This window comes from Hyla sarda, chromosome 11 (genome assembly GCF_029499605.1).
Source record: "Hyla sarda isolate aHylSar1 chromosome 11, aHylSar1.hap1, whole genome shotgun sequence".
Lineage (NCBI taxonomy): Eukaryota > Metazoa > Chordata > Amphibia > Anura > Hylidae > Hyla > Hyla sarda.
The window spans coordinates 31,887,554-31,903,010 of NC_079199.1; the positions used below are offsets into that span (position 1 = coordinate 31,887,554).

A 15,457-nucleotide genomic window follows, 5' to 3' on the forward strand; every position below is an offset into this window, starting at 1 on the left:
TATTTGGGACACCTATGTTAAGGGGGAAACAGTGCAAAGGGTTCTGCTTACCTACTTAGCGACCTAACTACCTAATGTGGGGGATCTATTTAATCTTACCCAACCCACATATCTACCCACTCTACTGTGTGAGACACTAAGTGGGTTATTATTACTGTTTGGAGAGCTATAGGAGCTGGATAAGTGCAGATCCTAAAATATTTGTCTGGCAGGTTCTGTGGAGATTGACTGGAAGAAATCGCCATGACGGTCTGGGATGGATGGAGAAGAAAAGGGAAAGTGAACAACTCTGATCAGAGAAAACGTCACCTGCGAGTCACCTCATGTAACTGTATGTAGTGTAAAACTAGGGTCTCCAGTAAAGGTGTACAATGGTTTTTATTCAGTGTCAGTATGGGAGTATGGGAGTCAGTATGGGAGTATTAGCCACTCCTTATGTGGTGGTAGTGTGTAGTCATGGTGTGGTACTATAACATTTCCCTTGTATTATTTGTTCCTTGTGGTGTTATTGGTGATACTGCTCTGTGTACAGTGGTTTTATTCAGTATTAGTATGGTAGCATTATCCCATCACTATATGGTAGTAACAATAGTGGTCTTGGTGTTAAATTATTTATACCCTGTATAGTGGTAATATTGGTCTCTGTATAGTGTTTTTTTTATATATTAACAGTATTTTAGGAACTGTCCAGAGCAGCATATGTTTGCTATGGGGATTTTCTCCTGCTCCGGACAGTTCCTAAAATGGACAGCAGAGGTCAGCAGAGAGCACTGTGGTCATGATATCAGAGGAAATTCATTTCTTTTTTGGATTTCTCTTTAGTATACAGCCCCTAAAAAGTACTGGAAGGATTAAGAATTTTTTAATAGAAGTGATTTCCAAATCTGTTTAACTTTCTGGCACCAGTTTATTTAAAAAAAAAAGTTTTCCATGGGAGTACCCCTTTAAGGCTATGTTCACACGGCAGAATTTCCATGCAGAATCCGGAGCAAAAAATTCAGCTTGAAAATTTAGTGGTGAATGGACTTTACACTTTCCTATTTACGTGGGTGAATGGACTTTACACTGTCCTATTCACACGACAGATTTTCCTCTTCAGAATTTCTGCCCCAGAAATTCTGCATTCCGGATTGTGCAAAAACATTGAACCTGTTAATAGTTTTTGCAAAATTCCTTAGCAGGGTCCATTGAAGTAAATGGGATGCTGAATTCCATTCGGAATCTGTGTATTGAGCACAATAAATTCTACATGAATTCAGCATGAATTCCACACACAGTCCACACAAAATCTGCAAAGCTACAAAAATTCCATTATCAGTTTGGAAGATAGAAATCTGAGCGGAAGCACAGAAATTCCACCATGTGAACATAACCGAAGGCTATGTTCACACTGCAAAATTTCCTCATGATTTTCTTTACTTCTCCATGCAAAAACCATGGTACACAAGCAATTTAAAGCAGATTCCAAGCAGAATTTCCATGTGGAAATTCTGCCTGGAATTAAAACCCCATTGGTGTCAATGGAAGGTCCTGACAGGAGAATTTTCTTTTTCAAGAACTGACATGTCAATGAACGACTAAGTGCAGGTCAACCTTTCCTTCTACACTATTGTCAATGGACCTGGTCTGCACCCTTGATAGAATTGGGTGAGCTGATATTTGTCTGTAAACTTTAAACACTCAAATGTGGTTAGTTTGGTGTGTTTTGGGGCATTTCTGGACACAAACACTGTCTGTTTCCAACCTTATATGTAAAGAAAGTTAACAGGCTCGAAGAAGAGAGGTCCAGTTGTTGGCTGAAGTTTCCTCCTAGAAGCTGGTTTGAGTGTTTCCCTATGGATTAAGCTTTATTCTGTTAAAGATTTGAACCATGAGCAGAAAATTAATGACATCTGCAGTAAAGAACTGTAAAATTCTGCAGACTCCACAAACCTAGTAAGGCGAATGAAGATTATAATTCTTTTTCAGTTTAAGCCACTTTTCTCTGTACTGGGAAATACCAACACAAGAGACCAGAGACTCGTAAACGATTTATGATGTTACAGATGGGCACCCACAACGGCCAGCTTCCGCATGTCAAGTCATTTTTTGACATTTTGCAGACAGTCATCAGAAATGTTAAAAAAGCTTTTGACTTTGTCAACAATCAAGAACCCAGTAACACATTTTCCTAGGGGGTGCATTTCTTGAAGACTACTTGTACAGCAGTTTCTCCAGCTGTGCTAATGTCAGATGCTTCAATATCTACCACTCTAGAAGGCACTTCACCGTTGATCTTGATGCAGCAAATTGATGTAATTGGTCCTTCTTCATAATCTCAGGTGGTTAATGAATTAATGTTGTGTATTTTGCCACCTTTAATCAATCTGAATGCAGATTCTCAGGAACTGGAATGTTTCCTCTTGTTATTAGCATCTATAGTAATACTGATGGAATCGATTTTCATGATTGCTATGCGCCTAACCTCTTCCTGAGAAGACTTCTGCTCTCTTATTCATGCCTGTTTCATGCTGTTGTCAGAGCTGCCATCAGAGATTTCGGGGCCCCTTACACAGGTTAAGGCCTGGACCCCCTTCCCCGTAGTGGCCTGTCCCTGAGTCTGCCCCCAGGGACACCGCCCCCCAATTTATTTTGCTAATGATGTATTTAATTAGATTACAGCAGAGGGCAGTGCAGTAAAACACTGTGCTGAAAAGTATGTAACTGCGCCGCAACTGCATCACTTTTCCTCTCTACAGGTTCTGATAAATCTCCCCCACTGACCATACAGAGGTAGAATTCAGAAAGCGTCTGCTGAAAGTATAGGTGATTACAATGACAGAACTCACAGGCGACGTCGTCTCTGATCAGAGTCGTTCAAGTTTCCTTTCCTTCTTCATCTGGTCTGGACCTCCATGAAAAGTTCTTCCAGCTCTGACTTGTCTCTGCAGAACCTGATGGACACACCTTTCTAAAGCACCATCTCCACCTATATACAAACTCAACATCAATATTGCCTAACATTGTGCCCCCATACATGTGCACACAGCCCCTATGCACATCCCCCATATACACAGCCCCCACATACATATACACAGCCCCCACACACACATACACAGCCCCCATATACACATGCACACATAGGGTTGCCACCTTTAAAAAAAAAAAATGCCATGGCAATTTGCATAATTAATTATATGTGCGTTACATTACAGGAAGCTACGGCCATGCCCATACACGTCACGGCACGGGGGGTGCGGGGGGGAATCAGGGGGGCAATTGAAATGGCACAGGGGGATCAGAGGGGTGCAGTTGAAATGGCGACATGATCCTCTTGACAACGCTGTTGTTACAGTGAAACATGTCGAGGGTGGCCGTACAGTCCATGTTTTAATTGCACACCACAACAGTGCTTTTTCTTGGTGTACTGCAGCACCATTCATTTCTTTATTACACAGACTGTAGGTCTGTGCTTGCACTTGAGCATCTGCATTACTGTACTGTTGTGAATACTGTTTTAACATCACAATCGGGGATTAATTTTTCATTATTTTAATAATATTAATAAAAGTTAATTTTTAAGGGGACATTTACTTAGAGGGGAGTTCAGTGACTCCGGAATACTGATTTTAAAGTGGCCGTGGCGCTGCCTGTTCAGCATCTGGGGCTGCAGCCACTTAGTACAGTGAGCGGCGGCGGCTGCTGCTGCATCCGGGCCAGGGCTAATTTTATTCTGGTATTTTTCATATTAAATTACTGGCGGCAAATTGAAAATACCGGCTGGGTGGCAACCCTTCATACACATATACACTGCCCCATACACATATACACTGCCCCCATACACATACACTGCCCCTATATACACACACATACACAGCCCCCATATACACAGCCCCATACATTATACACTGCCCCTATATACACACATACACAGCCCCCATATACACACATACACAGCCCCATACCATATACACTGCCCCGTACACATAAACTGCCACTACATACACAGCCCCATTCACACATACATAGCCCCATACACATATACACTGCCCCAATAAACACACATACACAGCCCAATACCATATACACTGCCCCACACAGATACACTGCCCCTATATACACACACAGCCCCCATATACACACATAAACCGCCCCATACACACATACACAGCCCCATACACACACAGCCATCATACACGCATACAATGCCCCCATATAAGTTAGTACCTGTGTGCAGTGTAGCCGGTCGCTCTGCTCCTCTATTGTGGGCACAGGGTAGGGAGAGGTGGGATATGTGAGCCGACGTCACTGGCCTGCTGGTAAATGACGGCCGTGTGCAGGCACGTCCGGACCACAGCTGCAGACAGGGCAGGGCTGGGACTGGCTGATCGAGCCTCAATAATTAAAAATATATACAGTGGTCCCTCAACATACGATGGTAATCCGTTCCAAATGAACCATCGTTTGTTGAAGCCATCGCATGTTGAGGGATCCGTGCAATGGAAAGAATAGGAAGTTATACTCGCCTGTCCCCGCCGCTCCGGACCGTCACTGCTTGTCACCGCTGCCCTGGATGTCGCCCTCCATCGATGTCGCCGCGTCCCCGGGGTGTCCCCGCCACTCCGGACATCTCTGCTTCCCCAGGATCCTCGCTCTCCGTCGCCGCCATCACATCACTACGCACACCGCTCCTATTGGATGACGGGACGGCGTGCGCAGCGACGTGATGATGACGAAAGAGAGTGCCGGCGATGCAGAGGATCCAGAAGAGGATGCTCCGGAACCCCGAGGACAGGAAAGAGACCATCACCAGAGCACACAGGGCACCGTAAACTGCTATCCGGCGGCAGCTGAAGCAGTCTGCGCTGCAGGATAGCCCTTTATGCGATGGCCCCGACATACAAAAGCATTGTATGTTGATGCTGCCTTCAATATCCGATGGCCTTTGAGAGGCTATCGCGTGTTGAAATTATCGTATGTTGGGGCCATTGTAGGTCGGGGGGGGGTCACTGTATAATTAACGTGATGATAGCGGCAGTCCCCCCTCTCTGGTGTGACTGACTGCCTGTAGAGAGTACGGTCAGTCAGTCAGTGTATAATGACGAACAACAGCGGTCAGTAAGTGACAGTAACTCACTAATTCGCACAAGAAAAAAAAGGTTTGAGCCCAGTCGGGCCCCGTACTGGGGTACTGGTTGTAGTCTTGGTTGTCCTAGGCACTCTATAGTTATTTTCCAGGATGCTCTCCACTTCTTTTTCCTTCAGCCATTCAGCCTTCATTTTAGCATATCTCGGTTACATGCAGTGGAAATTTTCCATTGTAAAAATTGACCTGCAATGTGGATTATTGAAAGTAAAAATCTGCAATATAATCTGCAAAATATTTTACAGAAATTCCTGTGATCCACAGGATTTGGTGAGGATTTATCTTCCGAATTTTCCTGCAGATTATTTGTGGAGTTGCTGTGGAAATTTTTCACAGCAAATACAACTCATGTGGACGAACGCTAAACTTGAGCTATACATTAAAAAGTCAGTAAACTAATGAGATTCAATAACTATATTATAAAGGGGAACTTTTGTTCTGTACATAGGAGGTAGTTAGACTAATTGTATAAGCAACTCTGACTTTATTAGGACATAATAACACAACAAACTGTTATGTTGTGGTAGATCTCTAGCGAGTGGCTTCCTGTGATAACAGAACAGCATTCCGGTTCCAAGAGGAGACAACCTATTATCGATAGCAAGAGAAGCTTTAATGCACAACCCCCCCCCCCCTCAAAAAAAAAAAACATTCTACTAAATTTCAGAAAACATTTTAGCTATAGTTCACTTCTATTGTATCTGCTTTAATAGTCCTTATGGACAATTTAATAAATATATTAGTCAAATGCAGGTGAAATAATAAAGTCATATAAAAAATAGGAGGTATTCTTCTAAGGGAATGACAGGAATCCACTATGAGGAAATAGCAAGAAAACTTCTTTTAGGCTAGGTTTCCACGCCAATAAAAACACCCATTCTGCCGCATGAGGTTTTTTTTTGTAAAAAAACCTCATGCGGCCAGATGTTAGCTGCAAGTCAATAGGGAACTGCAAAATGCAATATCCACTTGGTGTTTTTCAGTTTGGCGTTTTTTGATTTTTTTTTAAATCCTTTAGGCGTTTTTCAGCTATTTTTGGCTCCTTGGCTCCAGTTTTTCAAAAATGACCTCTTGTTGAGACTTTGGCTTTTTTTTAAAGAAAATCTTGGCGTTTTCCTCCCATAGAAGTCTATGGGAGTGAAAAAACGCTAAGAAAAACGCCATGTGGGTTTTAAAGTGATGGAGATATCTTTTTTTTTGTTAAATTTCGTAGGGTACCATTAAAAAAGATACAGTAGTGATGGAAATTTTTTTATTTAACGGAATATTTTTTAGAACAAAAGTTTTATTAATCCTTAAACAGGATTCAATTTATGTGGGCGGGCAGAGAACTAAAAATCTAGCGAGAACTATAAAAAATGTAGAAAGGGGCCATTTAATTATAAAAAATAATATTAGTAATGCATTTTAATTATGTGTTTAATAAAATGTTTGTGTTTTTTAACTTTTTTTTTTTTGAAAGATTTTTTTCCATGATGACTGTTCCATGATTGGAGTAGTAGTACCTGTACTAATAGACAGATTGCCTGCCTGCACTATACTACGCTGTGATGTGAAGTTCTCTTCACTTCACAGATTCATATTTCCTGCTGAGAACTGTGATTAGCCAGATAGTGTTGGCTACTTACAGCTCTCAACGGCATATACGAATCTGTGATGTGAAGATAACCTCACATCACAGCGGGCAAGGGACCAGACAAGTGCAGCGTGCCATCTGCTTCTATAGCTCATACCAGAGGATCGCAGCGGGTGTCAGGACTCAGTGACACCCACTGTGATCTGACCTTAACTGCAGGTACTACTACTCCCAGTATGGAACACTCTGCTCCACGCTGCTCAGTTAGGGGCCCTTCACTAACTGGAGCTGGAGCTAAATCTCCCATTTAGGCATCTAAATGGTTAATGCCAAACATCGGCCCCATTGGCGATATCAGACATTAGCCATGGGTCCCGGCTGCTAATAGCAGCCTGGACCCATCAGGTATGAAGCGCGCTCAGCTCTTTAGTGCGCTTCAAACAGCAGAATTGGTTGCAGGGCATATGTTTACGTCATGTTTCTTAAGGGGTTATGCAATAAAAGCTATTTAGAGGTGTTTAAGGGTATGTGTTTCATATAATTGGGGTAGGCCCCTTTGTTAGTAGCTTTACTCCCATATAGTTGTAGGCATCTCTACAACAACTATATGGGAGCAGCTATTAATAGAGGGGCCTACCCAAACTATATGGGGGCAACAATTAGCAGCAGAAAGGGGAATACAACAATTAAATAGTGGAAAGTTGTGCCCCGGCCTATATAGTTGTTGTAGGCCCCTCTTTGCTAATAGTTTCCCTCCCATATAGTTGTAGGCCTCTGAGAGGAGCCCAGGCCTACCACAACTATGGGGGCAACTATTAAGAGAGGCCTACCCAAACTATATAAGGGGCCCCATATAGTTTGGGTAGGCCACTCTGTTAATAGTTGCCCCCATAGTTGTGGTAGACCTGGGCCCCTCTCATAGAGGCCTACAAATATGGGGGGGGGGGAAACTATTAGCAAAGAGGGGCCTACAACAACTATATGGGCCGGGGCACAGCTTTCCACTATATAGTTGTTGTACGTCCCTTCTGCTGCTAATTGTTGCCCCCATATAGTTGTAGGCCTCAAATCTTGCCCACTGCCATGTAGTTCTTCTCCGGCCCCCCAGCCCCAAGTTACATTATATATTCCTCCAGGCTACAGTGCTCTGGTGAGGCACATTTGCCGCCGCTGCCACCACTCACCTCTTTAGTAGCCAGCCACTCGCACAGCAGCAGGCAGCAGAGCGACAGTCCTCTCCTCCGCCACAGCGCTACTGTGTATGAGGAGCAGGGCGTGCTGTATCAATCCGCAGCGGCCCTGCACGAGTAAGTAGTACCTCCCGCCGGCCACTGCAGATTAAAACAGACAGCCATCCCCGGTGGTATGTGCAGCAGCGGTGTGCTCTTGCAGGGATCCTTTGACCCTGATTGACTGTTGACTGTGCGTAATCAGTCAGCGAGTGGTGGCGGGCACCCAGCGGTCAGGGAGTGACAGTCACAGTCACTTACTGAGTGACAAGCAAAAAAAAAGAGGCCCCCCTGAAGTGAAGTTCCAGGCCCCATACAGGAGTATGGGTTGTACCCCCCTGATGGCGGCCCTGGCTCTATGACCAGTGCAGAGGTCAGTGTTCAGGGAAGGTGTGCTGTGAATGGTGGATTGTGTTACCTATATGGAGCTGTAAGCTGTCATTATAATGATGGGATGACAACTCAAGGAAAGGACATGTCAGCCTTTTATTAGGCTTAGTGGCCAGAGGAAAAAACTAAAACACATGGCCCATTAATTGTATCCTAGCAGTATTCTCAATTTTGCATCCTTTTTTTGGAGTTTGGAGTAAAAATGAATGGTGTATGTATAAATAGTATGTATGGTAGTTTTTGTTGTGTTGGGGCTTCAAGAATCCCAACTTCAATAATGGTATCTATTTCAGATTAAACACGTTTTGTAAAATCCTCACCACAATAACTTTTAAATTGCAAATAACAAAAGAGAGTAACATGTGGCATTTAAGTATTTAGAACAGAGTTCTGAGAGCATGAATATACATTACAGTAGACATGAAGAACACATATTTACATATGCCTAGGTTTGTTTTTCCTGTAGATCATTGTCTGTCTTTCGTGTTGTTGAGATTTGTGTCCTGTAGATCAGTATTTTAGAAATCCTAGAAAAAGTGTTTCTAGAAAAATTCTCATCATCACCAATATGCCTATTCAAATATTATTATTTTTTTTTTTATCACCGTTGGGATTTAACAATCTCTTGCTTCAATTGGAACATATGGACCCTAGTTTGTGACCTGGGGGACTCATGAGTGGGTCCCCACCCACCAAGATAAATGCTGAGCATTTGGGTCAATTATTTGAGTGAAATATTTCAATACTTGTTATAAATGCTATGCCTGTCCCTGTTCTCCAGTGTATCCCTAATGCTTTCTCTGAAGAACTTCAAACTGTTAGAGGGCCCGACTGGAGAGGAAACAATTTGGGTTAACTAAGGCGCACAGCGCTACGGTATATGTCAAAGGATGGACACCATTGTAAAATAATAATGGGTGATTTTATTGGTGCATAGACAATGCGTTTCGAGAGCTCCTGCTCTCTTTATCATGTCTTAAGATAAGGAGCTCTTGAAATGCGTTGTCTATGCACCAATAAAGTCACCCTATATTATTTTACAACGGTGTCCGCGGTTTGACACTGTTTTTCTTTCCACATATTCCTTAATGCTTGCTCTGCCACTTGGCTTTTTCATAAGGAGACCTTCACATTGGAAACGATGAGCTCAGTTGTTTGTAGTTGTGATTCTAAATGCACAACTTTTTGCAAACTAGTTGTGATCTGACTAAAACCAAGATTATGCAGGCATAACATACATCAAGTCTATCATCAAATAGACCAGGCATAGGCAACCTTGGGCACTACAGATATTTTGGACTACATCTACCATGATGCTTTGACAGCATTTTGGCTATAACAGTATCATAGGAGATTTAGTCCAGAACATCTGTAGTGTCGAAGGTGCCTATGACTGAAATAAATGTAGCAATAAGTTGGAGATTTTCTGAGCCTTTAAGGTGGCTGGAAGAATATTAAATCAGAGAATTCCATCAGGGTGGAGTGATATAATGCCTGATAAGCAGATTGTGGTGGGAAGGTTTTGTCATGGTCAGTGTGGCAAGTTTAAATGTCCCATGGCATTTGTTTTTTGTTGGTAAGGTGTGGAGGTCTGTTTCTTTTGCATCAATGACATATACTACCTCCTTGATGGAGGTAAGTTGGTGTGCATTCTTCTCACGCCCCATCCTCTGGTGTCAACAGAGGCCATCACTTGAATCACTGCACCACTATAGCAGGCTCAAGTACATGATGGAATAACCCTTTGGGCTCTGTGCCGGCAGTGCCAGGATAACATAAGAGCGGTCATAGAGATTTAGATATTGTCTAATCTGTTAATCGCCAGTTAAATACCTTGAGCTGACGAGGATCATCTAGTAACTAGTAAGTGAGGGCATTTGCTATGTGTTTGAGCCATCTGGTGTAATCTATTGCCATCACTGTTTTTCAATCCTAGTAGCGCCTTGTTAAAGGGGTTCTCCGGTGCTTAGACATCTTATCCCCTATCCAAAGGATAGGAGATAAGATGCCTGATCGCGGGAGTCCCGCCGCTGAGGACCCCCGTGATCTTGCACGCGGCATCCAGTTTATAATCAGTCCCTGGAGCGTGTTCGCTCCGGGTCTGATTACCGGTGACCACAGGGCCGACGACGTGTGACATCACCCCTCCACCCCCGTGTGACGTCATGCTCCGCCCCTCAATGCAAGCCTATGGGAGGGGGCGTGACAGCTATCACGCCCCCTCCCATAGGCTTGCATTGAGGGGCGGAGCTTGACGTCACACGCCGTCGTCCCTGTGGTCGCCGGTAATCAGACCCAGAGCGAACGCGCTCCGGGGACTGATTATAAACGGGGTGCCGCGTGCAAGATCACGGGGGTCCCTAGTGGCGGGGCTCCAGCGATCAGGCATCTTATCCCCTATCCTTTGCATAGGGGATAAGATGTCTAAGCACCGGAGTACCCCTTTAAGAAGACACAATGTGGCCCTACCTGTCTTATTACTCTGCAGTAAAGTGTTATGTGTTCTTTTTTTACTTACAGAGTTTGCCTATGGAGGACATCCCTACCCATTTAGTGGAATTTTTGAGATCACCCCGGGTAGTGCGGTAGAACTTGGAGAGACTTTTAAATTCAAGTAAGAATTTAAATATTATATATACCTGTAAATCTTGTATCACCAGGCCAGCTGACAGGCAGTGAACCCAACTGGTTACTAATAGGTTTGGCATAGGCTAGACCCTGTAAACAGGTCTAGCCATTTTTCAGCCTTAATCATGAACTTTGCAGGAGGATGTCCATAGATGACATATAGAAAAAAAGATGAGATGTAGACAGGCAGGAGATTTCTGCTACGGTACGAGGTAGAAGCATATTTATGCATAGGCTAAGGTCAAGACAGGTGGAGTTTCCACACAACAAATAACCAGGTACAGGGTCAGAGCAGTAAATATAGGGAAGTATAGGGAAGGTCAGAGGTTAATGATGGCCCTTTCACTAGAAATACTACTGAAAGGGGGGTTGTAGGGGGGGAGGTGGTTGATGATCAATACAGCTGTGGCCTATGACTGGTTACCGGCGGGAAGTTCATCAGGCAAAGTTGGGTATGGGTAGAGTTAGATACTGGTTATTTGCAATACCTCACCTGACAAGTCACATTTGTTTTTTTCTAGGTATATCTAGGAGGTATGTTTATTACAGAGAAAAAGCAATTATTACTGGATGTTAAGGCTATTATTTTTGTCACAGGGAAGCTATTGCACTTGGCACAACAGATTTCACAGAAGAAGACATTGATAACATTATGGAGGAGTTGGGGAAGGAATACAAGGGCAATGCTTATCACCTAATGCACAAAAATTGCAATCATTTCTCTGCAGCTCTGGCTGAGGTCAGTAAACTGGGGTGTGTAAGTATGTGTATGTAGGTATGTGTGCTTGTCCCGGACTGTTTTTAGCGTGAGTGTGCTTGTCCCTGACTGCAATGAGCATACGAGTATGTGTCTCTAACTGTACTGATCATATGTGTCCATGACTATACTAAGCCACTTAATCGTGGGGTGTCAAGTGGTTAACATATTTGGTATTGCTGTATGCACAATTGTCCAAACTATTTAAAAATAATGTGAATTCGGGTAGAAAAACAGACATGGTGCACATCTACAATCTTGTATAATGATCTGATTGCTTCTCAGCATAATATCAAAAACTAACAGGTTGTTAGTATACATTTTTGATCAAAAAGTACAAGCCCACTCGCCACGTCAAGGCCACCTATTTAGAGTGGGTCCCTAGCATAAAATGGCGCAGCACCGGGCGGCGACCACCACCGCCGCGACACCAATGCTCACAGGGGGGAACGACCCACCGGCAGAGCAGCCCCAACGCCACTCAAACCAGTCTATGGGCCGAACCCCCTGCAGACACGGTGCCACGGCAGCAACGGACACCGCACAGCACCACACCAGTGTAAACAAGGTGTAATAGCTCACTTACCATGCTCTCCCAGTCAGACTGGGAGGCTGCTAGGAAAGAAATGACCCATGTGTAGCTAACTACTACTTATATAGGGTTGGGCTGAGGGGGTGGGGAAGAGTGCAGCACATGTTCAAACAAAAAAAAAAAAAAAAAAAAAAGAGGGGATAGAAATCACAGTGTGAATTCGGGTAGAAAAACAGACATGGTGCACATCAACAATCTTGTATAATGATCTGATTGCTTCTCAGCATAATATCAAAAACTAACAGGTTGTTAGTATACATTTTTGATCAAAAAGTACAAGCCCACTCGCCACGTCAAGGCCACCTATCCAGAGTGGGTCCCTAACGTCCCTAGCATAAAATGGCGCAGCACCGGGCGGCAACCACCACCGCCCCGACACCAATGGTGGTCGCCGCCCGGTGCTGCGCCATTTTATGCTAGGGACGTTAGGGACCCACTCTGGATAGGTGGCCTTGACGTGGCGAGTGGGCTTGTACTTTTTGATCAAAAATGTATACTAACAACCTGTTAGTTTTTGATATTATGCTGAGAAGCAACCAGATCATTATACAAGATTGTAGATGTGCACCATGTCTGTTTTTCTACCCGAATTCATATTTAAAAATAATGCCATTTATCCCTTACAGTCAACTGTGTAAATATATATCGAAAGCCCAAAAAATAAATATTGTATCAACATTGGTCACATCACAAACTGCAAAAAATGGAATAGCTTATCAAAAAGTCTCATCTGTGCAAAAGTGGTACAGATAAAAAGCGCAAAAAGTAACCTCCTGGCTCCTGTTTTGGCTTTGTAGTACATTATAGGGTAATAAAAAGGGTAAAACAAGAGATGATAGGTCATAGTCATATACATTTAGGAGGAAGAAAACATAAGCCGAAAATCTAAATTCGGTGAGGAAGGGGTTAGGAACATTACTATACTTAAAAGGGTACTCCAGTGGAAAACACATTTTTTTAAATCAACTGGTGCCAAAAAAGTTAAACAAATTTGTAAATGACTTCTATTTAAAAAATCTTAATCCTTTTAGTACTTATCAGCTGTATGTCTGACCACAGTGCTTCCCGCTGACACCTCTGTCTACATCAAGAACTGTCCAGAGCAGGATAGGTTCGCTATGGGGATTTGTTCCTGCTCTGGACAGTTCCTGACATGGACAGAGGTGTCAGCAGAGAGCACTGTGGTCAGACAGAAAAGAACTACACAACTTCCTCTATAGTATACAGCAGCTGATAAGTACTGGAAGGATTAAGATTTTTGAATAGAAATAAATCTGGTTAATTTTCGGGCACCAGTTGATTAGAAGTACCCCTTTAACCACTGTGAAGACACCAACAAAATGGCAAAATTTACCCCCCTCCTTTGGCACACAGACACACAAAAAAGGAAGGGGTAAGGTCACCAGCAGGGAAAGACCAAATCTGCGACAGCCAAGTTTCAGGCTGCTTGTCTTCTCCACATTCTTTTGTTAGCTCCTGCTGGGCAATAGTAACAAAAATGAAAAATTTACAAAAATGTGAAGAAAAAAAATTTACTTATATGTTATTAAATCTGGGGAAGTAGTCTAAGGCCATATTCACGCGTTCAAAATTCCGCCTGAGATTCCAGAGCAGCTGAATCCCATTGTATTCAATAGGATTCTGCTGTGCTGTAGTACACACAGCAGAATTTCCGTGCCAGATGTTTCTGGCACGGAAATTCTGTTTTCCGTGTTCATATAAAGAATGAACCTGTTCATTCTTTCTGTGGACTCCATGCGGAAATCGGCGCATTCCTGTGCGGTCCTAACGCCAGCATGTTATGCCGGCACCCGCAGTCTCCAGAATAGCCGCACAGAGATTTTCCGTGCGGACATTCCGGAAGTGTGAACATGGCCTTATTCACTTTGATGCTGTAAAAAAGCTATGAAAAAAGCTATTAAAGGGTATGAACAGACCAGACAGCAAAATAAAAATTATTCCCATGCTTATTGCTGGTGTGCCTCTCATGCCTCATGCACAGAGGTTGTTATATATCCAACCGTGCTACAAATTATTATTGTATTAGGAGAATAATTCAGCCATCACACACGCTCATACACTGATCTGCCGGGAGTTTAGTTCAGGTTTATATTTTTAATTGCGGCAGCCCGGACATAATGGGAAAACAAAAAATGTATCCAGATAACCCCTTTAACAGCTAGAAAAAAAACAACTGAGAAAACAGTGTGTGAATATGGCCATAATGTTATGGCTGAATGTTGTAAACAGCTTTATGGTTTCCACTATGTTATTAACTATATTACATCAAGTAGTAAAAAAGTACACTGACCCCTCGACCTACGATGGCCCCGACACGATAATTTCAACATGCGATGGCCTCTCAGAGGCAGCATCAACATACGATGCTTTTGTATGCCGGGGCCATGGCATAAACGGCTATCCGGCAGCGCAGACTGCTTCAGCTGCCACCGGATAGCAGTTTACGGTGCCCCGTGTGGTCCGCTGACGATCACTTACCTGTCCTCGGGGCTCCGGCGCGTCCTCTTCGGGATCCCCAGCATCGTCGGCGCTCTCCATTGACGTCATCACGTCGCTGGGCACGCTGTCCTGTCTTCCAATAGGAGCGGCGTGCGTAGTGACGTGATGGCGGCGACGGAGAGCGCGGATGCCGGGGAAGCAGAGGCCTTGACGGAGCGTTGGGCACGCGGCGACAGCGATGGACGGCAACATCCAGGGCAGCGGTGACGAGCAGTGACGGTCCGGAGCGGCGGGGACAGGTGAGTACAACTTCCTCTAACAGTGGTCTACAACCTGCAGACCTCCAGACGTAGCAAAACTACAACACCCAGCATGCCCGGACAGCCGTTGGCTGTCCGGGCATGCTGGGTGTTATAGTTTTGCAACATCCAGAGGTCCGCAGGTTGTAGACCACTGTCCTATACTTTTCATTGCACGGATCCCTCAACATGCGATGGTTTCAACAAACGATGGTCCGTTTGGAACGGATTACCTTCGTTTGTTGAGGGACCACTGTATAATGAACATCAGGTTAGGCTTAGGCTACACAGCGACAAAGATTGGCCAGCCCTGTTTTATGGCAAACGCATACTAGGCATTTCTTCATCTCCATTTTCTAAATAAGATTTATGTTACTCAAAATGCACCTGCACTTTGGAAA

At 43.9% G+C, this 15,457-nt stretch overlaps 1 protein-coding gene and 1 long non-coding RNA gene across 3 annotated transcripts in view; one reads left to right on the forward strand and one right to left on the reverse strand.

The window, feature by feature from the left end:
* LOC130295888 (deubiquitinase DESI2-like) overlaps positions 1-15,457 on the forward strand; it is a 107,541-nt gene that overhangs the window by 87,345 nt on the left and 4,739 nt on the right. The window contains exons 3-4 of one of the 2 annotated variants that reach the window (XM_056547189.1): positions 10,814-10,934; positions 11,546-11,687. In XM_056547189.1, the coding sequence (XP_056403164.1) occupies positions 10,814-10,934; positions 11,546-11,687 (263 nt within the window). The remainder of the gene's footprint in view (positions 1-10,813; positions 10,935-11,545; positions 11,688-15,457) is intronic. The other variant, XM_056547190.1, reaches the window with a different exon arrangement.
* The window catches only part of LOC130295892 (uncharacterized), a 136,365-nt gene that overhangs the window by 85,838 nt on the left and 35,070 nt on the right, over positions 1-15,457 (reverse strand). The gene's annotated exons all lie outside the window — the stretch shown is intronic.